General features: G+C 38.5%; 5 protein-coding genes across 6 annotated transcripts; 2 read left to right on the forward strand and 3 right to left on the reverse strand.

The window, feature by feature from the left end:
• The first annotated feature begins 1,289 nt into the window (after positions 1 to 1,289).
• On the forward strand, positions 1,290 to 2,530 carry LOC106294649 (protein YLS9-like). Its single transcript, XM_013730258.1, has one exon. It carries the CDS (start codon positions 1,507 to 1,509, stop codon positions 2,425 to 2,427), a length of 921 nt encoding a protein of 306 aa, XP_013585712.1. The 5' UTR covers positions 1,290 to 1,506; the 3' UTR covers positions 2,428 to 2,530.
• Positions 2,531 to 2,570: 40 nt separating this feature from the next.
• LOC106294651 (2-Cys peroxiredoxin BAS1, chloroplastic-like) lies at positions 2,571 to 4,117 on the reverse strand. The gene is made up of 6 exons (XM_013730259.1): positions 3,851 to 4,117; positions 3,634 to 3,708; positions 3,402 to 3,483; positions 3,243 to 3,322; positions 3,013 to 3,138; positions 2,571 to 2,934 (listed from the first exon to the last, which is right to left on the reverse strand). Exons 1-6 carry the CDS (start codon positions 4,019 to 4,021, stop codon positions 2,704 to 2,706), a joined length of 765 nt encoding a protein of 254 aa, XP_013585713.1. The 5' UTR covers positions 4,022 to 4,117; the 3' UTR covers positions 2,571 to 2,703.
• Positions 4,118 to 4,251: 134 nt separating this feature from the next.
• On the forward strand, positions 4,252 to 6,688 carry LOC106294652 (lipid droplet-associated hydrolase). The gene is given in 14 exon segments (XM_013730260.1): positions 4,252 to 4,286; positions 4,366 to 4,451; positions 4,453 to 4,472; positions 4,570 to 4,643; positions 4,741 to 4,812; positions 4,921 to 4,949; positions 5,062 to 5,112; positions 5,258 to 5,308; positions 5,408 to 5,467; positions 5,566 to 5,648; positions 5,738 to 5,885; positions 6,004 to 6,054; positions 6,229 to 6,333; positions 6,422 to 6,688. Coding segments are annotated over 13 exon segments (939 nt in total). The 5' UTR covers positions 4,252 to 4,286; positions 4,366 to 4,400; the 3' UTR covers positions 6,566 to 6,688.
• Positions 6,689 to 7,406: 718 nt separating this feature from the next.
• On the reverse strand, positions 7,407 to 8,092 carry LOC106294653. The gene has a single exon (XM_013730261.1). The coding sequence runs from the start codon at positions 7,999 to 8,001 to the stop codon at positions 7,645 to 7,647; it is 357 nt and encodes a 118-aa protein (XP_013585715.1). The 5' UTR covers positions 8,002 to 8,092; the 3' UTR covers positions 7,407 to 7,644.
• Positions 8,093 to 12,289: 4,197 nt separating this feature from the next.
• LOC106294654 (uncharacterized protein At5g41620) lies at positions 12,290 to 15,505 on the reverse strand. Of its 2 annotated transcripts, none has more exons than XM_013730264.1 (4): positions 15,376 to 15,505; positions 14,813 to 15,318; positions 13,967 to 14,089; positions 12,290 to 13,712 (listed from the first exon to the last, which is right to left on the reverse strand). In XM_013730264.1, exons 2-4 carry the CDS (start codon positions 15,269 to 15,271, stop codon positions 12,462 to 12,464), a joined length of 1,833 nt encoding a protein of 610 aa, XP_013585718.1. In that variant the 5' UTR covers positions 15,272 to 15,318; positions 15,376 to 15,505; the 3' UTR covers positions 12,290 to 12,461. The 2 variants fall into 2 exon arrangements, with proteins under 2 accessions (XP_013585718.1, XP_013585717.1); XM_013730263.1 differs by having other exon boundaries at positions 14,813 to 15,304; positions 15,376 to 15,504.
• Between the last annotated feature and the right edge of the window lie 318 nt (positions 15,506 to 15,823).

Below are 15,823 nucleotides of genomic sequence, written 5' to 3' on the forward strand. Positions count from 1 at the left end.
TATATATATTTTCGGATTATTATTTCATTATTAAAATCGTAACTATATATATAAAGATTAGTAAAATATTGTTTTATTGTCATATTCAAAGATATTGTAACATTTCACAAATTTAGAAAGTTTTTAAAAAATTAAACTTTTCACTTCATAGATTTATATTATCGAAATAATTAAACATTTAGTTTTTGTTTAATTTTTAAAATAAGCTCTATAGTTTAAAAAAATTCATTGGTTTAAGGTAGTAAAGATTAATCATTGTTAGATAATATGATTTTTGTTATTTAAAAAAAATCTTTATAGTTTTAAAAGTTAACATCGACAAATATTTAAATATTTAACATATGAATGTATAGTAATTACAACATTAAATTATATTTATTTAATTTATACTATCTATAAATCCAATAGATCATCTATTCTTTAAATCAAATTATTGATAGCCCAATCAAAATTTCTGGTAGGTCCAAAATTTAAATGATAAGATTAGAGATTAAATGTAACATGACTTTCTAGAAATAGGTATATTAGGTCCATTTTAAAAAAAAATCACATATGAATTAAAGTGGTGATTTCTGTTTTAGTATATAAGATTCACTATACCCCAGTATTATCCTAGAGGCCATAGCTTTATTCTCACATCTCCCTGTTTCGGCTTTGTTATAGTGGCAACAGTTGAACCAAAACTATGAACCTCTGTATATTGGATCGAGCTAAGGATTAATGAGTTAAAAGCTGAGGTCGCCGCGTGCAGGCGAGAGAGAGACAATGTGGACATGATTATTTTGGTCGCTTAAACTAAACTGATGCTGGACTGTTTTGATGAATAATGTAAATTTTACAAAAATCACCATCCAAACTTACCACAGATCACACGTTTTACTCTTTCACACATATCTAAATTTACCACACATCACACGTTTAACTCTTTCTTCTGTAGTGAGCAACAAACTCGATAACAACAACCTATACTTAAACCTTGTTTCATGGAGCTATAGACAAACCCCATAAATAAATAAAAAATTATAATAAACATTTAAATTTGAAATGCTTATCGACTGTTGAAAAGTAAAAGCACTGACCTGACCACACCACATTCAAAGGCTACCTTTTCTGCACCAAAACGTAACGGCACTTTCTTTTTGAAAACTAAACCGATGGTTAAGCTTTACCCGGTTTTTATTTCATTAATATCTTTGCTTACTGTAACACCAAAACTTAGACGTGACCATAACCAAAAACAAGAAAGCATTTATTAACCAGATTAGGCAGAGTTTAATGGCAACAAATATACTTCTTCTTTTTTTTGTCACGGAATGGCAACAAATATACATATTAGAGTAATCAAGACTTTTTGAATTCGTTTCCTTATTTAAAAAACGCGTTACATTAATCATTCTCTTGAATAAAAACACAACACCTCTCTCCTCTTCTTCACAAACAAAAAAATTCGATTCAAATTCTAAAAAACCATCTGATTGTTTCTCTCTGAGGCATTTCGTCGAACACATGGGAGACATAAAACAACCACGCCTCAACGGCGGATACGACGGGCCACAACAACCACACCTCAACGGCGGATACGACGGGCCACAACCACCACACCTCAACGGCGGATACGACGGGCCACAACAACCACACCTCAACCGCGGATACGACGGGCCACCACAACCACACCTCAACGGCGGATACTACGGGCCACCACAACCACACCTCAACGGCGGATACTACGGGCCGCCGATTCCTCCGCCGCCGCCTAAACCCAAGCGCCGATACAAAACCCCCGGATGCTGCTGCTTCAGCTGCATAGGCAGCTGCATCGGAAGCTGTCTACGCTGCTGCGGGTGCTGCATCCTCAGCCTGATCTGGAACATCCTCATCGCCGTAGCCGTAATCCTCGGCATAACCGCACTGATCCTCTGGCTGATCTTCCGCCCCAACGCCGTCAAATTCTACGTCGCCGACGCCAATCTGAACCGTTTCAGCCTCGATTCGAGCAACAACAGCAACCTCCACTACGATCTCGACCTCAATTTCACGATCCGGAACCCTAACCAGCGTCTCGGGATCTACTACGACGTGGTCCAGGTCAGTGGATACTACGGAGATCAGCGGTTCGGCTCCGTCGAGATCGCGCCGTTCTATCAGGGGCATAAGAACACGACGGTGGTTGTGACGAAGATGGAGGGGCAGAACTTGGTGGTGCTCGGCGACGGAGCGAGGGCGGATCTGAAGGAGGATGACTTAACCGGAGTGTACCGGATCGATGTGAGGCTGGTGATGAGTGTTCGGTTTAAGTTTTGGATTATTAAGTCGTGGAAAGTTAAACCGAAGATTAGGTGTGATGATCTCAAGATCCCTCTCGGTTCCTCTAATTCCACCAGCGGGTTTAAGTTTCAGACTATGCAGTGTAATTTTGACTTTCGTTAGTCAAACTTATTATTTTCATGTTTTTTTTTTAATATATTCTAGTTATTCACTTCTGAAATTTGAACTATGTTGGAAATGAATATGTGGTGTTGTTGGGTTTGAAGATACATTCTTGTTTGATTTGTTTTTAAAAGTAACATCTCTTCATCACAAAGTTCAGCATTGATATGGAAAAATGAAATGATTTATAATATTCATACAAAAGGGACTGTAAAGAAAGTGATTTGATACATTTTGCAGAATTATAACAAAGGTCTTGTACTTGTTATAGCTATTCTAAATAGCAGAGAAGTACTCTTTGCTGAGCTTGGGGTCAGGTTTCATTGACTTCTCACCCGGTTGCCATCCTGCAGGGCAGACTTCATCAGGGTTCTCCTGGATGTACTGTAAGGCCTGGAGGGTTCTCATTGTCTCATCGACGCTTCGGCCAATACCAAGATTGTTGATGGTGGAGTGTTGGATCACACCTTCCTTGTCGATTATGAAAAGCCCTCTCAGTGCTATTCCCTGAAGTTCTCTTCTTTATCAACAACACAAAACACTTTGAAAAGTTTTTTAAATGAAGCAAAAGATTTGAGTAGCTACCTGATCATGGATGAGCACTCCGAAAGACTTTGAGATAGATTTAGTTACATCTGAAACAAGGGGATAGTTGAGATCACCAAGGCCTCCAGATTGTCTGTCTGTCTGGACCCACGCAAGGTGGGAGAACTAAGTGGGACACCCAGCAAAAAGAAACAGAGACGAGTCAAGTAATTTACAAAGAAAGAAAGATGAGAAATGGAGTAAAATATATGAATAGTGTTAAGACTTACCACACTATCAACAGAGACACCTAATACTTCTGTGTTCAACTTCTCAAATTCCGCATAGCGGTCACTGAAGGCAGTAATCTCTACAAGACAAAAATGAAAAAAGAGAGATTAGGAGGCAGTGAGTGAACCTCGGATACTCAATTTAAGGGAATGGGTAACCTGTTGGGCAGACGAAAGTGAAGTCCAAAGGGTAGAAAAAGAGAATCACATACTTCTTCCCAATGTACTCAGAGAGCTTCACCTGCAAACCATTAAACAATAAGACACATACACACCAATACCACTCATTGAGCTACAAACCTAAACTTATCTCAGGAGGTATGTTTTTCACACATTTGGTAAAGAAACTAGTCAAGATAAAAAAAAAAAAAAAATAGCAAAAGGAAGAAACCTTGATGAACTCCTGATCAAAGACAGCCTCAGCCTCAAAATCAGGCGCCTTGTTTCCCACCAGTGGAAGATCATCCTATTAACTCACAAAAGACAAAACGTTAACAACATCAAATAGAAAGCTCAAACCAACCAATCATAGATTCTCATCGAGCATAAGCATACGTCACTCAGTTTCACTAAAGCAAAGAAGAAGTAACGGCATTGAGATAACTTACGGCCTGGGCCTTGACTGCGAAGCTCCTGCGAGAGCAGAAGCTGAGGGAAGAGCGGAGAGGAGAGGATATGGTACGAAGGAAAGAGAGGGAGGAGGGAGATGGAAGCGAAGACTTTGCTGGAGAAACTCGAGTGGAGGAGATGAGAGCGGTTGAAGAAGCTACAGAGGCCATTGATGATAACACTTCTTCTCTGTGTTACTTCAGAGGCTACAAAACACTTATCTCTGTGTGTGTGTGTGTGTGTGTCTCAAGTCTCAACGACCTCTCTTTGGAGATAAACGAAAAAGACCTCGAAACTCGAAACGACGTCGCTTAAAACGATCTCGTTGTTAAAAAGTAATGAGAAAGAAAAAACAAATTTGTACAACGTTATATACTAATTGCGGAAAAAAAAACAATGCGGTTTGGACTTCTTCTTCTTCTTCTTGTACCTTCGGTAACTCCGTCTCTGCGCTGCTTTCTTCCTCCCATAGCGGTTCGATTCTCCAAACTGTCTACTTCTGTCGTTGTTTCAGGTGCATGGTTCAAGCTTCGAGTGTGAACAGCAGACATGGAGAGTGAAAAGGAACTGATGAACAATGCTAAAACTCCTGTAACTTCCAAGATTGTCCAGAGTTTCTGAGTATTTAACTCTTTATCTTTTTCTTATTAGTTGAATCTTGTTCGACTCTGTTTTTTAATTAATAGTTGCACTCCTTTTCTTAATATTTGTTAACAAGTTTGATGACGGAGATAATGGAAATTCAAGCTGAGGATCCCAAGTTCCATGTATTGTTCATCCCGGGGAATCCAGGTTTCTTTTATATTTTACTATGCAAGCATTACTATATATGAATATTCTTTTTTTTTTTCATGTTCATATATACATTGCCTTGTGAATCAATCTTCAGGTGTTGTGCCATTTTACAAGGACTTTTTGGAGTCTTTATACGAGTTTCTTGATGGAAATGCATCTATTACCGGTATGTCCACTCTGGTTTCGAGTTTGTTTTCTGTGAATCCATTGAGTTTGATTTTATTCTTTTGCCCTCAAATGGTTAAACTGGTTTGTTTTTTTGGTTCTTGTGTAGCTATTGGCCAAATATCTCAGACGACCAAGGTATACAGTATACTATAACTTGCCTTCATATGTTGAAGTTTGATGCTTGCTTCTTAGCTTTTGTGCGTTCATGATAGCTTTTGATATTTACATTCTTTTGTTTCGCTTTTAGGACTGGGAGCCTGGGAGGCTGTTTTCGTTACAAGAACAAATCGACCATAAGGTAATATACAAATCTAACTTTCTTCCTTCTCAAGTTGAACATTTTGCTTCTAATCAACCACTTTATTACCTGATTGCCCTGGGTTTTCAAATCCTTTTGAAGTTCTTGATGAAGTTAAGATCTTATTCTGTTAGTTACTATACAGGTTGGCTTTATCAGACAGGACATGGAGGGAGTGAAAGTTCCAATAATACTTGTAAGAACTAGTTGCGTCTCATATAATACTGAACGTTACATGTTTGCATTGAAATATAGCTTCTACATATATCCATTAATCTTAACTGCTTTTGGTTAGGTTGCACACTCCATTGGTTCTTATATATCCCTTGACATTTTAAGGAAGTTCTCTGAAAAGGTATACTACACTCAGTGTTATGATACTTTCCTCTATATAAATTTCTCTCTGTGCAAATGTGATATGATCTTATATATATTCTCTGGATTGCTTTTCAGGTGGTATATTGCATTGGCTTGTATCCATTTCTGACTCTGAACAAACAGTCAACAAAACAATCATTAATTGGAAAACTTGCAGCGTGAGCTTTTTATTCTCATTATCTTATCAAAAAAGAACCAAGCAAATCATCATTTATTTAGAATGTCACCAAATTATCTTTTCATTCAGGTCTTCTGTTCTATCGGCTACAGCAAGTTTTCTGATTGCATCACTGAGACTGTTACCTGTGTGGGCTGCACGTCGGCTTGTATCTAACTCACTTGGAGCTTCATGGTCTGACACTGCTGTTCAAGCTACTTGCACTCACTTGAGGCAGGTATTGTCTTGTTTAAGTCCTCACTTGCAGGATCACTCTAGAGCATAGATGTATAAATTCAGAAATAAAAAAATCATTATAACAAGTTCTTCCACTCTTGTTTTTCCTTCCCTTGCAGTATCACACCATGCGCAATGTTCTCTATATGGCAATGACAGAGTTTAGAGAGGTACCACCCTTCCTTCTTTAAACAATGTGTCCCTAATGGAGTTTAGAGAGTCTAAATATGAGTTCAAAGTGTACAATAAAATAAACATGATTAAGCATTTGCACTATAATTAATATCCAACAAAACGTTTAAACGTGACGACATTACTTAACCGTTTTTTTTTGTAACTATAAGCTTGCAGCAGAGCCAGATTGGGACTTCATGAGAGAAAACCAGAGCAGACTTGCATTTTTATTTGGCATTGATGATCATTGGGGTCCATTGCAACTCTTTGAAGAGGTTAAATTAGTTTTACTTTCTCAGCTAATCTTAAATACACTTTCTGACACATGAAGGAGAGTCCTCTTATAGAATCTTCGTTGTCCAGATTTCAAAGCAGGCTCCTGGTACTTCCTTATCTATTGAGAGGGAAGGTCACACGCACGCGTTCTGCTGCACTGTGGCTGGCTCGGTGTGGGTTGCTCAGCACGTAGCCACTCTGATCAAGAACCGGTTTACGCACCTCCAGTAAATGTAAATTGTCCCGACTTTTAAACCAAATAAACCGGTCTGTGAATTTACATTTTGAACCATCAATAGCGTTAAACCAATGAGCCGAGTTGTTCTGGCCCAAACATATCTTCTTTTTTTTTGTTCACAGGCCCAAACATATCTACTTCGTTAAATTACAAGGGCAAAACATCTTCATAGAGTTGCATTAATGTAACAAATCGCGATCAGTGAGAATTTAAGAGCATTAGGTAAGAGGAGAAAATAAGGTACTGGAGTTGAATGCAGCGAATAAAATTAGCTTAGCCGGTTTATAAGAAATTGTTTAGTTATTGAAGGTGGAATTAAATACGTATTTATCATTCCTACGTAACGCTCATTATTTTTCAACTGCCTATTGCATTTATATTTGATTTAAATGATTTCATCACTTTAAAATCTGTTGAAGCTCTTAGCTATGAAAACAAGTTGCCAGAATTTCTGAACATGAACATTTAAAGTTTCATTATTTTATTTTTCCCATTTGTAGGTCTGACGAAACCCTCAGTTTTTTCTCTCTCTGACTGATAAATTCATTTTTCAGGAAAAATCTTGTTCTAATCTCTTTATCTTTTATTTTTTTTTTGTAGGAAAAAATCAGTTTTTGGACATATCATTAGTTATAAACTAAAGTCTGAGAGTTTGTTAGTTTATTTAATTGCATATTAAGCTCGCCTCTGACCAAAAGGAAATTGCATATTCGATGGTTATGTTTTTCAAAATGCATAATAAGTATAATTTTATGAGTTTACGGGAGTAAAATATTCGTACGCAAACCCAAAGAATCATACTCCCTCTAGATTTAATTGTATGATGTTTAAAATTTTACACACATATTAAGTAGTACGTAGTACCATAGTCCATAAAAACTAATTTATAGTCCATAAAAACTAATTTATATCATACGGTACCATTTTAACTATGTTTTCTGGACAAGCAAAACAATAGACAACATTTCAAAGTGGAGCAGTGATTAGCACTACTCAATGACAAACGACTACTAGAAGATGCAAGAGAAAATACAGAAACAAGAACGGTTGGATCAGCCTATAGGTTTAAGTTTTAAATATTGGTTATGAAGCTCTTATTGCGTTTAGTGGTGACGGCGGGAGCGGTTGTATCGGCAGAGGCGTTTTCATGGAAGAAATCGAGTAGGACGGTGCTTTTGCATTTAGGACACTTTGGCTCATCCTGAGAGAGCATAACGTACATAAGGCAACGAGGGCAACCGACGAGGACCATTGAGATTGGTTTCTCCATCTCCTCCTGGCTCGGTTCAGAGGAAACGCATGAGTTTGGTGAAGCTGTGTTTGATCTGCTTGGAGACCGAACCATACTCATCTGCTCGCCTTGAGAAGGAGGTGGCGAAAGGTTCAGCTTCAACTCGAGCTTAGGACCGCTCCTGTTCCTCCGTCTCATTGATCCTCTGCTCTCTCTCTCTATTTGGGGGTTGAGAAAGAAGTGTTGGCTTTATTGAGAAAACTTCTTGTTGTTCTGGTTAGGCCATTTTATAAAACAAACATCCACATAAAAATGTTGAGAGAGAGATTTTCATTACAGCTTGATTTAATGGGAATTTAATTACGGCTGGTGAAAATATAATAAATCATACACTAAAATAGCTAGAGAGATTAGTCTTTAACTGTTAGAAATGAATTATCACCTTTTTAAATGGCAATGTTGACACGTCGTCTAAAACAAAAATTAAATTTTTTATCGTTTTTGATTACTAGATTTTATTATAACTGGTAGTATCTATAACTCACCCAGACATGACGATAAACTGTACTATACAAACCAACATACTACAACTTTAGTTGGTGGTTTTGATTTTCAAACTAGATATATATTTTTTTTATATGGCTTTCAAACTATATTTTCCAAAATTTAAAGTATGTTTATGGGTTATTGTATACGTATTAGATTTAATCAAGTAAATTATGTATTCTACAATATAATATTGTGATAAAGAAGTTCACGGACAGACTAATCTCAGTTTAGTTCACAGTTGGGTATATTTGTAAGTGCTTTAACTGTTATCAAATTCTGTTGTTCAAAATATCGTATAGGTTATATATATATATATATATATATACAATATATATATTGTTTACAATAGTTAAAAATACAATAATATTATATGTATGTTATGTATTTCTTGTTTGCATTTTTTTAAAATAAAAATTTCTAGTTTGCATGATAAATTTATTTTCCAAAACATATTAAAACTATACATACATACAATATTTGAAGTCGTAAATCAAGTAACTAGATTTGAATATTTTAATGGATACATTGCAAAGAAGGTACAACCATAATCTTTTACTACGGGGATCGTATTAAATAAGTGTTATTTTTCTCGGAAATTTCATTTGGTATTTATCAAATAGACTGGATGAGTCACTTCTACTGGTTAGAGCCTTGGAGACCAATTGTCATGCTTCCGAGTTTGACGCCAGCCGGAGGCGAACTGCTCTTCCATGTCACCAAAAACGGGTACTGAGCCTTCGAACTCAGGACATACCCTCCCGGGTGAAACCCGTCCGCTACCTGACCGGGCCCAGGGAATAAACCGCGAATTACCCTGGATTATCAAAAAAAAAAAAAAAAAAGAATTACGAATAGTATATGTTGACAGCAGAGAACGAATTGTCTTTGATTGTATTAATGAAAACAGATATGTATACGTCTTTGTATAGACCGCATACGTACATGCAAAGGTGTCTTAATCGATGCAGGAAAAGAATTAAATGTCTATTAATGTTAATCACAAGATAACAAAATCTTGTACAGAAACTAGGAAAATGGCTACGTCAGAGTTAATCGTTGTGACTAGAATATCACGTAGCTTCACACCAAAAGCAAGCGATTATTATTGCAGTGTGAGTTAATTTCCCATGTGAAATTATTTAATGATTTTTTTGGAAGAAGGATTTTGGTAAGACAAATTTATATATTATCTTCTTTTTTTTTTTTTTGCCATTAACAAACAGACTCATATAGACTCTGCGAATCAATCTGGTAACTCCGCATCCATGTGAACGACGGAAGACGATTGTTTTTTGGCACATCGTGCTAGACTATCCGCCTTTTGATTTTCCGTCCGGGGTACATGAATAATCTCTGAGCTAGTAAAACGTGTCTTCAGTAGCTTTATGTCGTGCAGATAACTCTCAAACGCCGACCATTCCTCTGGTTCCGAAACCATCTTCACCAATTGAGAACAATCTGTAGCAAAAGTAACCTGAAACTGATGTAAATTCCACATACATTCCATAGCCCATATCAGTGCTTCCATCTCTGCATGAAGAGGAGAAATACATGCCCTAGAATTCCTTGCATCCATCAATCTCTGAAAGCCCTCGAGTATGCTATATCATCCTTGACCTGAATAAGGTTCTTTATCTTTCCAGGAACCATCTATAAAGCACCAACGACCAACCCGCGGCTGACGATTCAAAACCTCAGTCTGTTGTGGTACCTGCTTAGTCTTCATCACCTGAGCCTCAGACCAAAGTGTTGATTCAGTTTCTGCAAGCGTAAGTATATCTCTTGGGTCAATATCCAAATTACTAAAAACCTTATTATTCCTTCCTTTCCAAATATACCATAATATCCACGCAAACTGATGATCTTCCATTTTCGGGAGTACCCTCCAAAAAAGATGATCCATATTCGTAAATAGAGAACTAGTGGGGAAGTAGGTTGGGTTAGACGGTATCTTTGACAAAGCCCAAACTTGACGCGCAGGAGGGCACTCAAAAAACACATGGTTTATTGATTCCTCCTCAGCTCCACATCTAACACAACAAATATCTCCCTTCATTCCTCTTGCTTGCAAATTCTTCTTAACAACTATACATCCGGATACCATTTGCCATAAAAAGTGTTTAATCTTCGGAGGGCATCTCACCTCCCAGCAGAACGCTTTCATAATATCCACTGTGGGACCATAAAACACTGATGGTTTTGCTTTGTCCGGATAGACCCGTTCTAACTGATATCCTGATTTAACTGAATATTTCTCATTATATGTGAAGTGTCATCCATTCCTATCCACCATCTGAGTCTTACTCAAAGGAATACTTTCAATTTGCTGGTCTCGGGCGAGTGGTCCTGATAAATTTATATATTATCTTAATGATAACAATAATAAAAAAAAGATAACAATATACTATTGAATATACTATATTTTCTGTTTTTACTATTTTAGAAAATTATTTTAATTTTAAAATACATTTAATTTTAATTTTTTTAATGAAATTATAAGATAATTTGTATTATATCAATTATTTTTATTAGTTGAATTGTGATTAGATATATAATTAACAAAATGTATACTCATTAATGATTTAGCTTCGTTGACTAAACTCTCTTTATAGATACGTGAATTCGTGTAAACGACATGGGCAGCGTAACAAACGATTAGATGGACGGGATGTGGTAGCTCGTTTGGTAAAGACTTTGGGGGCCAATTGTCATGCTCCCGGGTTCGACGCCAGGCGGAGGGGAACTGCCCATCCTGTCATCAAATGCGGTACTGGGTGTTGGGCCTTGCCCCCAGCCCAGGTTTAAGCCCTCCCGGGTGAAGTGGACCGCTGCCTAACCGGGCCCAGGGAATGATCCACGTAAGTGAAGAACCCTCGATTATCAAAAAAAAAAAAACAAACAAACAAACGATTAGATGACTCTGTACATTTTGGTTTAATTATTCTTTACGCCACGATGCAAAAGACAAAGCTATAATTGTCATAAAGAAAATGAATGTTTCTAAAACGAGTAGAAAAAATTAGCAGGTGCAAGTGCTTAGACAAAAGATTTATCTAATTCCAGTTTTTTCATACTCAATCTTCAATTAAAATCATTTTTCTTTGACAAAAAACTCTTGCGTGTTGGTTTTCTCCAACATTTTTTATCATAAGAGTTTTATAACGTGGAAATTAAAATACGAGTATCAACTTTGTCAAACATCCAAATATCTTACTTTATGCACATCAAACAGGCCAATGATACTAAATCGGCCATATGCGACAGTTGACCTTGGATAGTTTTTCTACGTAGCCATGACAAGGATACTAAAAATAGGTGACCAAGGATCATAAACATAGAAACCATAACAACGCATCTGTCTCATGCAGGACCGGCCCTGAGATTTTGGGGGTCTGTGATAATGTTTTATGTTAAAAAAAAAAAAATTAGGTTTTCGTGTCTATGTATATTTTTAAAAAATTTTGGGGGCTTGTTGTAAATGTTTCGCATAGCATTGTTCGGAGCCGGTCCTAGTCTCATGTCATGTGGTATATACAATAATAACAAGTCTCCTATACATATTTCAAAAGATGTGATGAGCTGACAACATAGTAATATACATATTTACGTATGGTGTACAGTTAACAATACGTATACATGGTTCAAATTAAAAAGTTCGTTACACAGAATTCAGAAATAATATAATTCGTGCAAGTACCATAATGGGAAGTTGGGAACTACCAGTCGGGTCTCCTGTGGTATATACAAGCGCGGAAGATAAAGGGCCTAATCATCAAATTAGTTGAGAAATTGATATTAGAAAAGCCCACAACTAGAAGCCCATTCGAATTAACTGTGTTTATAATTAGACAGATTCTGCAAGAGACGACGGTGTAAAGGAGGGGATAGTGTTCTTAGACAGTTTCTGCAAGCTCTTGCATGTTTGGATCATTTTCAGTCCAAAAATTCAAGCTTTTTTTTTTTGTTGTTGTTCTCAACTTACATACGAAGAATAACCACACTTGACAAAACGAGGCGGAACAGAGAAAATGTAGATCATTAGTACATGTAAAAAGTCTTTTAGATTCTATTGATCTCTGCTCCCAAATTTGCTAGCTTTTTTTAACTCATTACCATCTTGATTTTCTAGCATTCTGGTTTTCACCTTTGGCTGCATCAGACAACCGCGACTTCGAAACTGATCCACCGCGGAAGTTACTTAGTCTTGGACCCGAGAGGAGATGATCTTTTGAAGAAGCCTTGCTTGGTTTATACGCTTGCGTTTCATCCAAGTAACCTTTAGGCTCAACCTCAACAGATCTTCCCCAGTCCAATCCTCCGTCTCCACTTTTCTGAAGCTTCTCGCTCTGTACAACCCAATCAACACAATCCGATATGCTTCTCTGTAAAGAAAGGCTTTTACTCGGCGTTGACTTTCTCCCTACTCTGTTGTTCTCTTCTCCATAAGGCCATTTATAGCTCTTGTTCTCCATGTTCAGTTCTATGGAGTGAAGATCGCTTTCTCCGCCTGAATCTTCTTCGTTTTCGTCCTCAACTTCTCCATCTTCGATGTTATAAGAACCGAAACCGATGTGGTGGTTTAGGTACTCTTCAGTCTGAGGCGGTTCAATGCTCTTCTCTTTGCATCTCTTTGCTTTGAGGTAGGTTTGAAGCTGGTTCCTCAGCTTATCAACAGCCGCGTTTTTCTCCTCGAGCTGGTGCTTAGCCTCCGAGAGTTTCATCTGCACTCTCTCCTCCCGCAACGCGTCAGCTAACTGCAGCATCTCTCTCTCCTTCTCGACTTCTTCTTTCACTTTGAAAGACTCTCTCTTCAGCTCTTCGACCTCGGCTTTGTCTTCGCTGATGTCTCTCGCTAGCTCGTCGCAGACTTTCTCCACCATCACTCTCGCTCGCTTCTCGTTCTCTATCTCCTTCACTGCTTTCATCAGAGCTGCTTTTGTGTCGGATAGTTCTTTGCCTAGCTTCTTGTTCAACCCCTCGAACCTTCTCCTCAGCTTCCTCTCCACCTCGAGCTCGCCGGCGACGGATTCTATCGCGGCCTCGACGACTTCTTGCTCGTGGCTTTTCCACGCCGCTTTCTCTTCGGCGAAACGCTTCATCAGGTAGGTGACGTCGCTGTTTTCCGGTTTGTGTTCGCGGATGACCTCGTTGACCTGTAGGCGAGCTCTTTCGAGCTCGGAGTGGAGAGCGGAGACGAGGGACATGCTGGAAGATGGGCGGTCTTCTTGACCCCACATTCTGTTGATGATTTTGAGAAGCTCTTTCGATGTTGTGAGAGCGTTACTACAATCCTTCAACCGTGTTTTCACTCCCACGGTTGTTGACCCAGTCGGTGTCTCTGCTCGTGATCTTGTCTCAATCTGCAATCAAGAAATCAATGTGAGAAAGCATATGGGATTCAGTACCTCTTTGTTGCTCTTATTGACTTACATGTAATGTATATGTGCATGACAAAATATATACATTGTATGCTTCTAACATGCATCATCCAGAGCTATATGACATGAACAGCACAATCAAAAGTATGCTCAATGGAAGCTACAGATAGAAAGGTGGTCCCCCCTTAATGCTCAAAGACACAAACCCCAAAAGTAAACGAAGAAAATCAACTTACATCCATGAAGCTAGCGTTGCTAATACGATCCCTAGCCACCACATTATGATCTCCAAGCCTAAGCTTCTGCACAGTGGAGGATGCTCTTCTCTGTCGGCTTCCAGTCCCTGATCTTTCCATCCTCTACAAAAAAACAAAGAGTTTCTCAGCTTCCCTATAACGCATTGTCAATTGCCATATTTAGCATTATATAGGTAGATATCTTTTCTTAGGTCTCAATTATAAGAGAATCTAGGCCTACATTATTCCCCAATAAATCAACCGCTAAATAACCAACCACAACTACCTCCATATGATCAATGAAAAAAAAAACTCAATTATGCAAAAACTAAACGGCACCAACTTATAAAGGAAGCATACCCTTACGCAAGCACTTAAACGTGATTTGTTAAGAGCACATGACAAAAGATTCTTAAGGATCAAGAGTTTTCTAATCTTCTCTAATCCCACTTCTTAACATCAATCAGAAACTGCACCTAAAGAACTATATAATACATTCTCCACTAATTAATAAAATACTCAATGAAGGTTGCAACTTTGACCAAATTCAGACCTCAGAATCACACAAAAGACTTCTTATCATAGTTGAGATCTTTTATCAAAGCAAATCAGTTTCTCTCTCTCTCTCTCTCTCCTTTGATCAGTCAAAACAAAATCACATGGCGCCAGCAATAATACCGAATCAAAGCACATTCCTTTACCTCCTCACCAATCAAAAAGAATAAGACTACTAGGTTCAACCACAACATTTAATATTAGTTTTGGTCACTCGAACCAGGGACCTCTAACACAATGGCTGGTGGCGAGGATCCTTTCTAGTTGAGCTAAAAGGAATAAGAGTTTTACCTCAGAGACAGGACTATGCGAAGGATCAGAGAGGTGAGGCGGCAGAGAACCAGAACGGACCGACCTCGGCGGAGGAGGAGGAGGAAGCGGCGCGATTCTCTCCTTTCTAACCTTTCTACTCGTTGCCTCTTCCACACCTCTCGGCGAAGAAGGCATCTCGTTCATCTCCCACAGAGTCGCAGCCAGCTTCCTCGCCGAAACAGGAGCCGCAGGCGCTCCTCTCCCGGTCTTGCTCCCGCACTGCGACGGAGAAGCAGCCGGAGAAGGAGATCGGCCCATGAGCCTCCACGTGGGGACAGGAGTGGTGGATCCTCCTCTTTTCCCGACGACAATCGCTCTCTTGAAACGGTAGCCTTCCCTGAGAACGGAGGAAGTCGACGACGTCGGAGAGGAGCATCCGCGCTTCCTGATTTTCCCGAGGAGGAGGAGATTCTCCACCGTTTGGTTCTGCCTCGGCATTTCCAAAGAAGGCGCTAATCGTAGATCTCTTACCTGGAGATATGAAGCTATGGATCAGAGTTCATCGATCTGTTAAAAAAAGTAGAAGACAAAAGAGTACTTACAGAGCTTCAAACCATTTCAATGGCGTTTCAGGAGACTGAAGATAAAAGTGAATTGGGCGAATTCGAAAAGTGACGGTTGCTGTATTTGGAGTACAGAGTGTAATATGTTAAAGTGAAAAGACGAAGGGGGTGCTCATCCTCTGTGGTGAGGTACACTGTATAACATGCTCACCTGGTTTTATCTGGATGCAAAATGTCAATGGAACTTGTCCCGTGGTTTACAGAATACAGCGTGTATATCATTGTGAACCGAATTAAACCGGAACAATCATTTAATGGAAACCAGAATCAATCTGGTTTTATAAATCGGTCCTCTCTTCACGTGTCCTCAACTTTAAAAATAAAGAAATACATTCTGTACTTTGCATAGTTTATGGCTGGAATTCGAATAAAATGGATCCGATCTTAATCTTTAATTCATTGTTTTGTTTTTTTTTTTTTTTTTTTT

Source organism: Brassica oleracea, chromosome C5, assembly GCF_000695525.1.
Source record: "Brassica oleracea var. oleracea cultivar TO1000 chromosome C5, BOL, whole genome shotgun sequence".
Classification (NCBI taxonomy): domain Eukaryota; kingdom Viridiplantae; phylum Streptophyta; class Magnoliopsida; order Brassicales; family Brassicaceae; genus Brassica; species Brassica oleracea.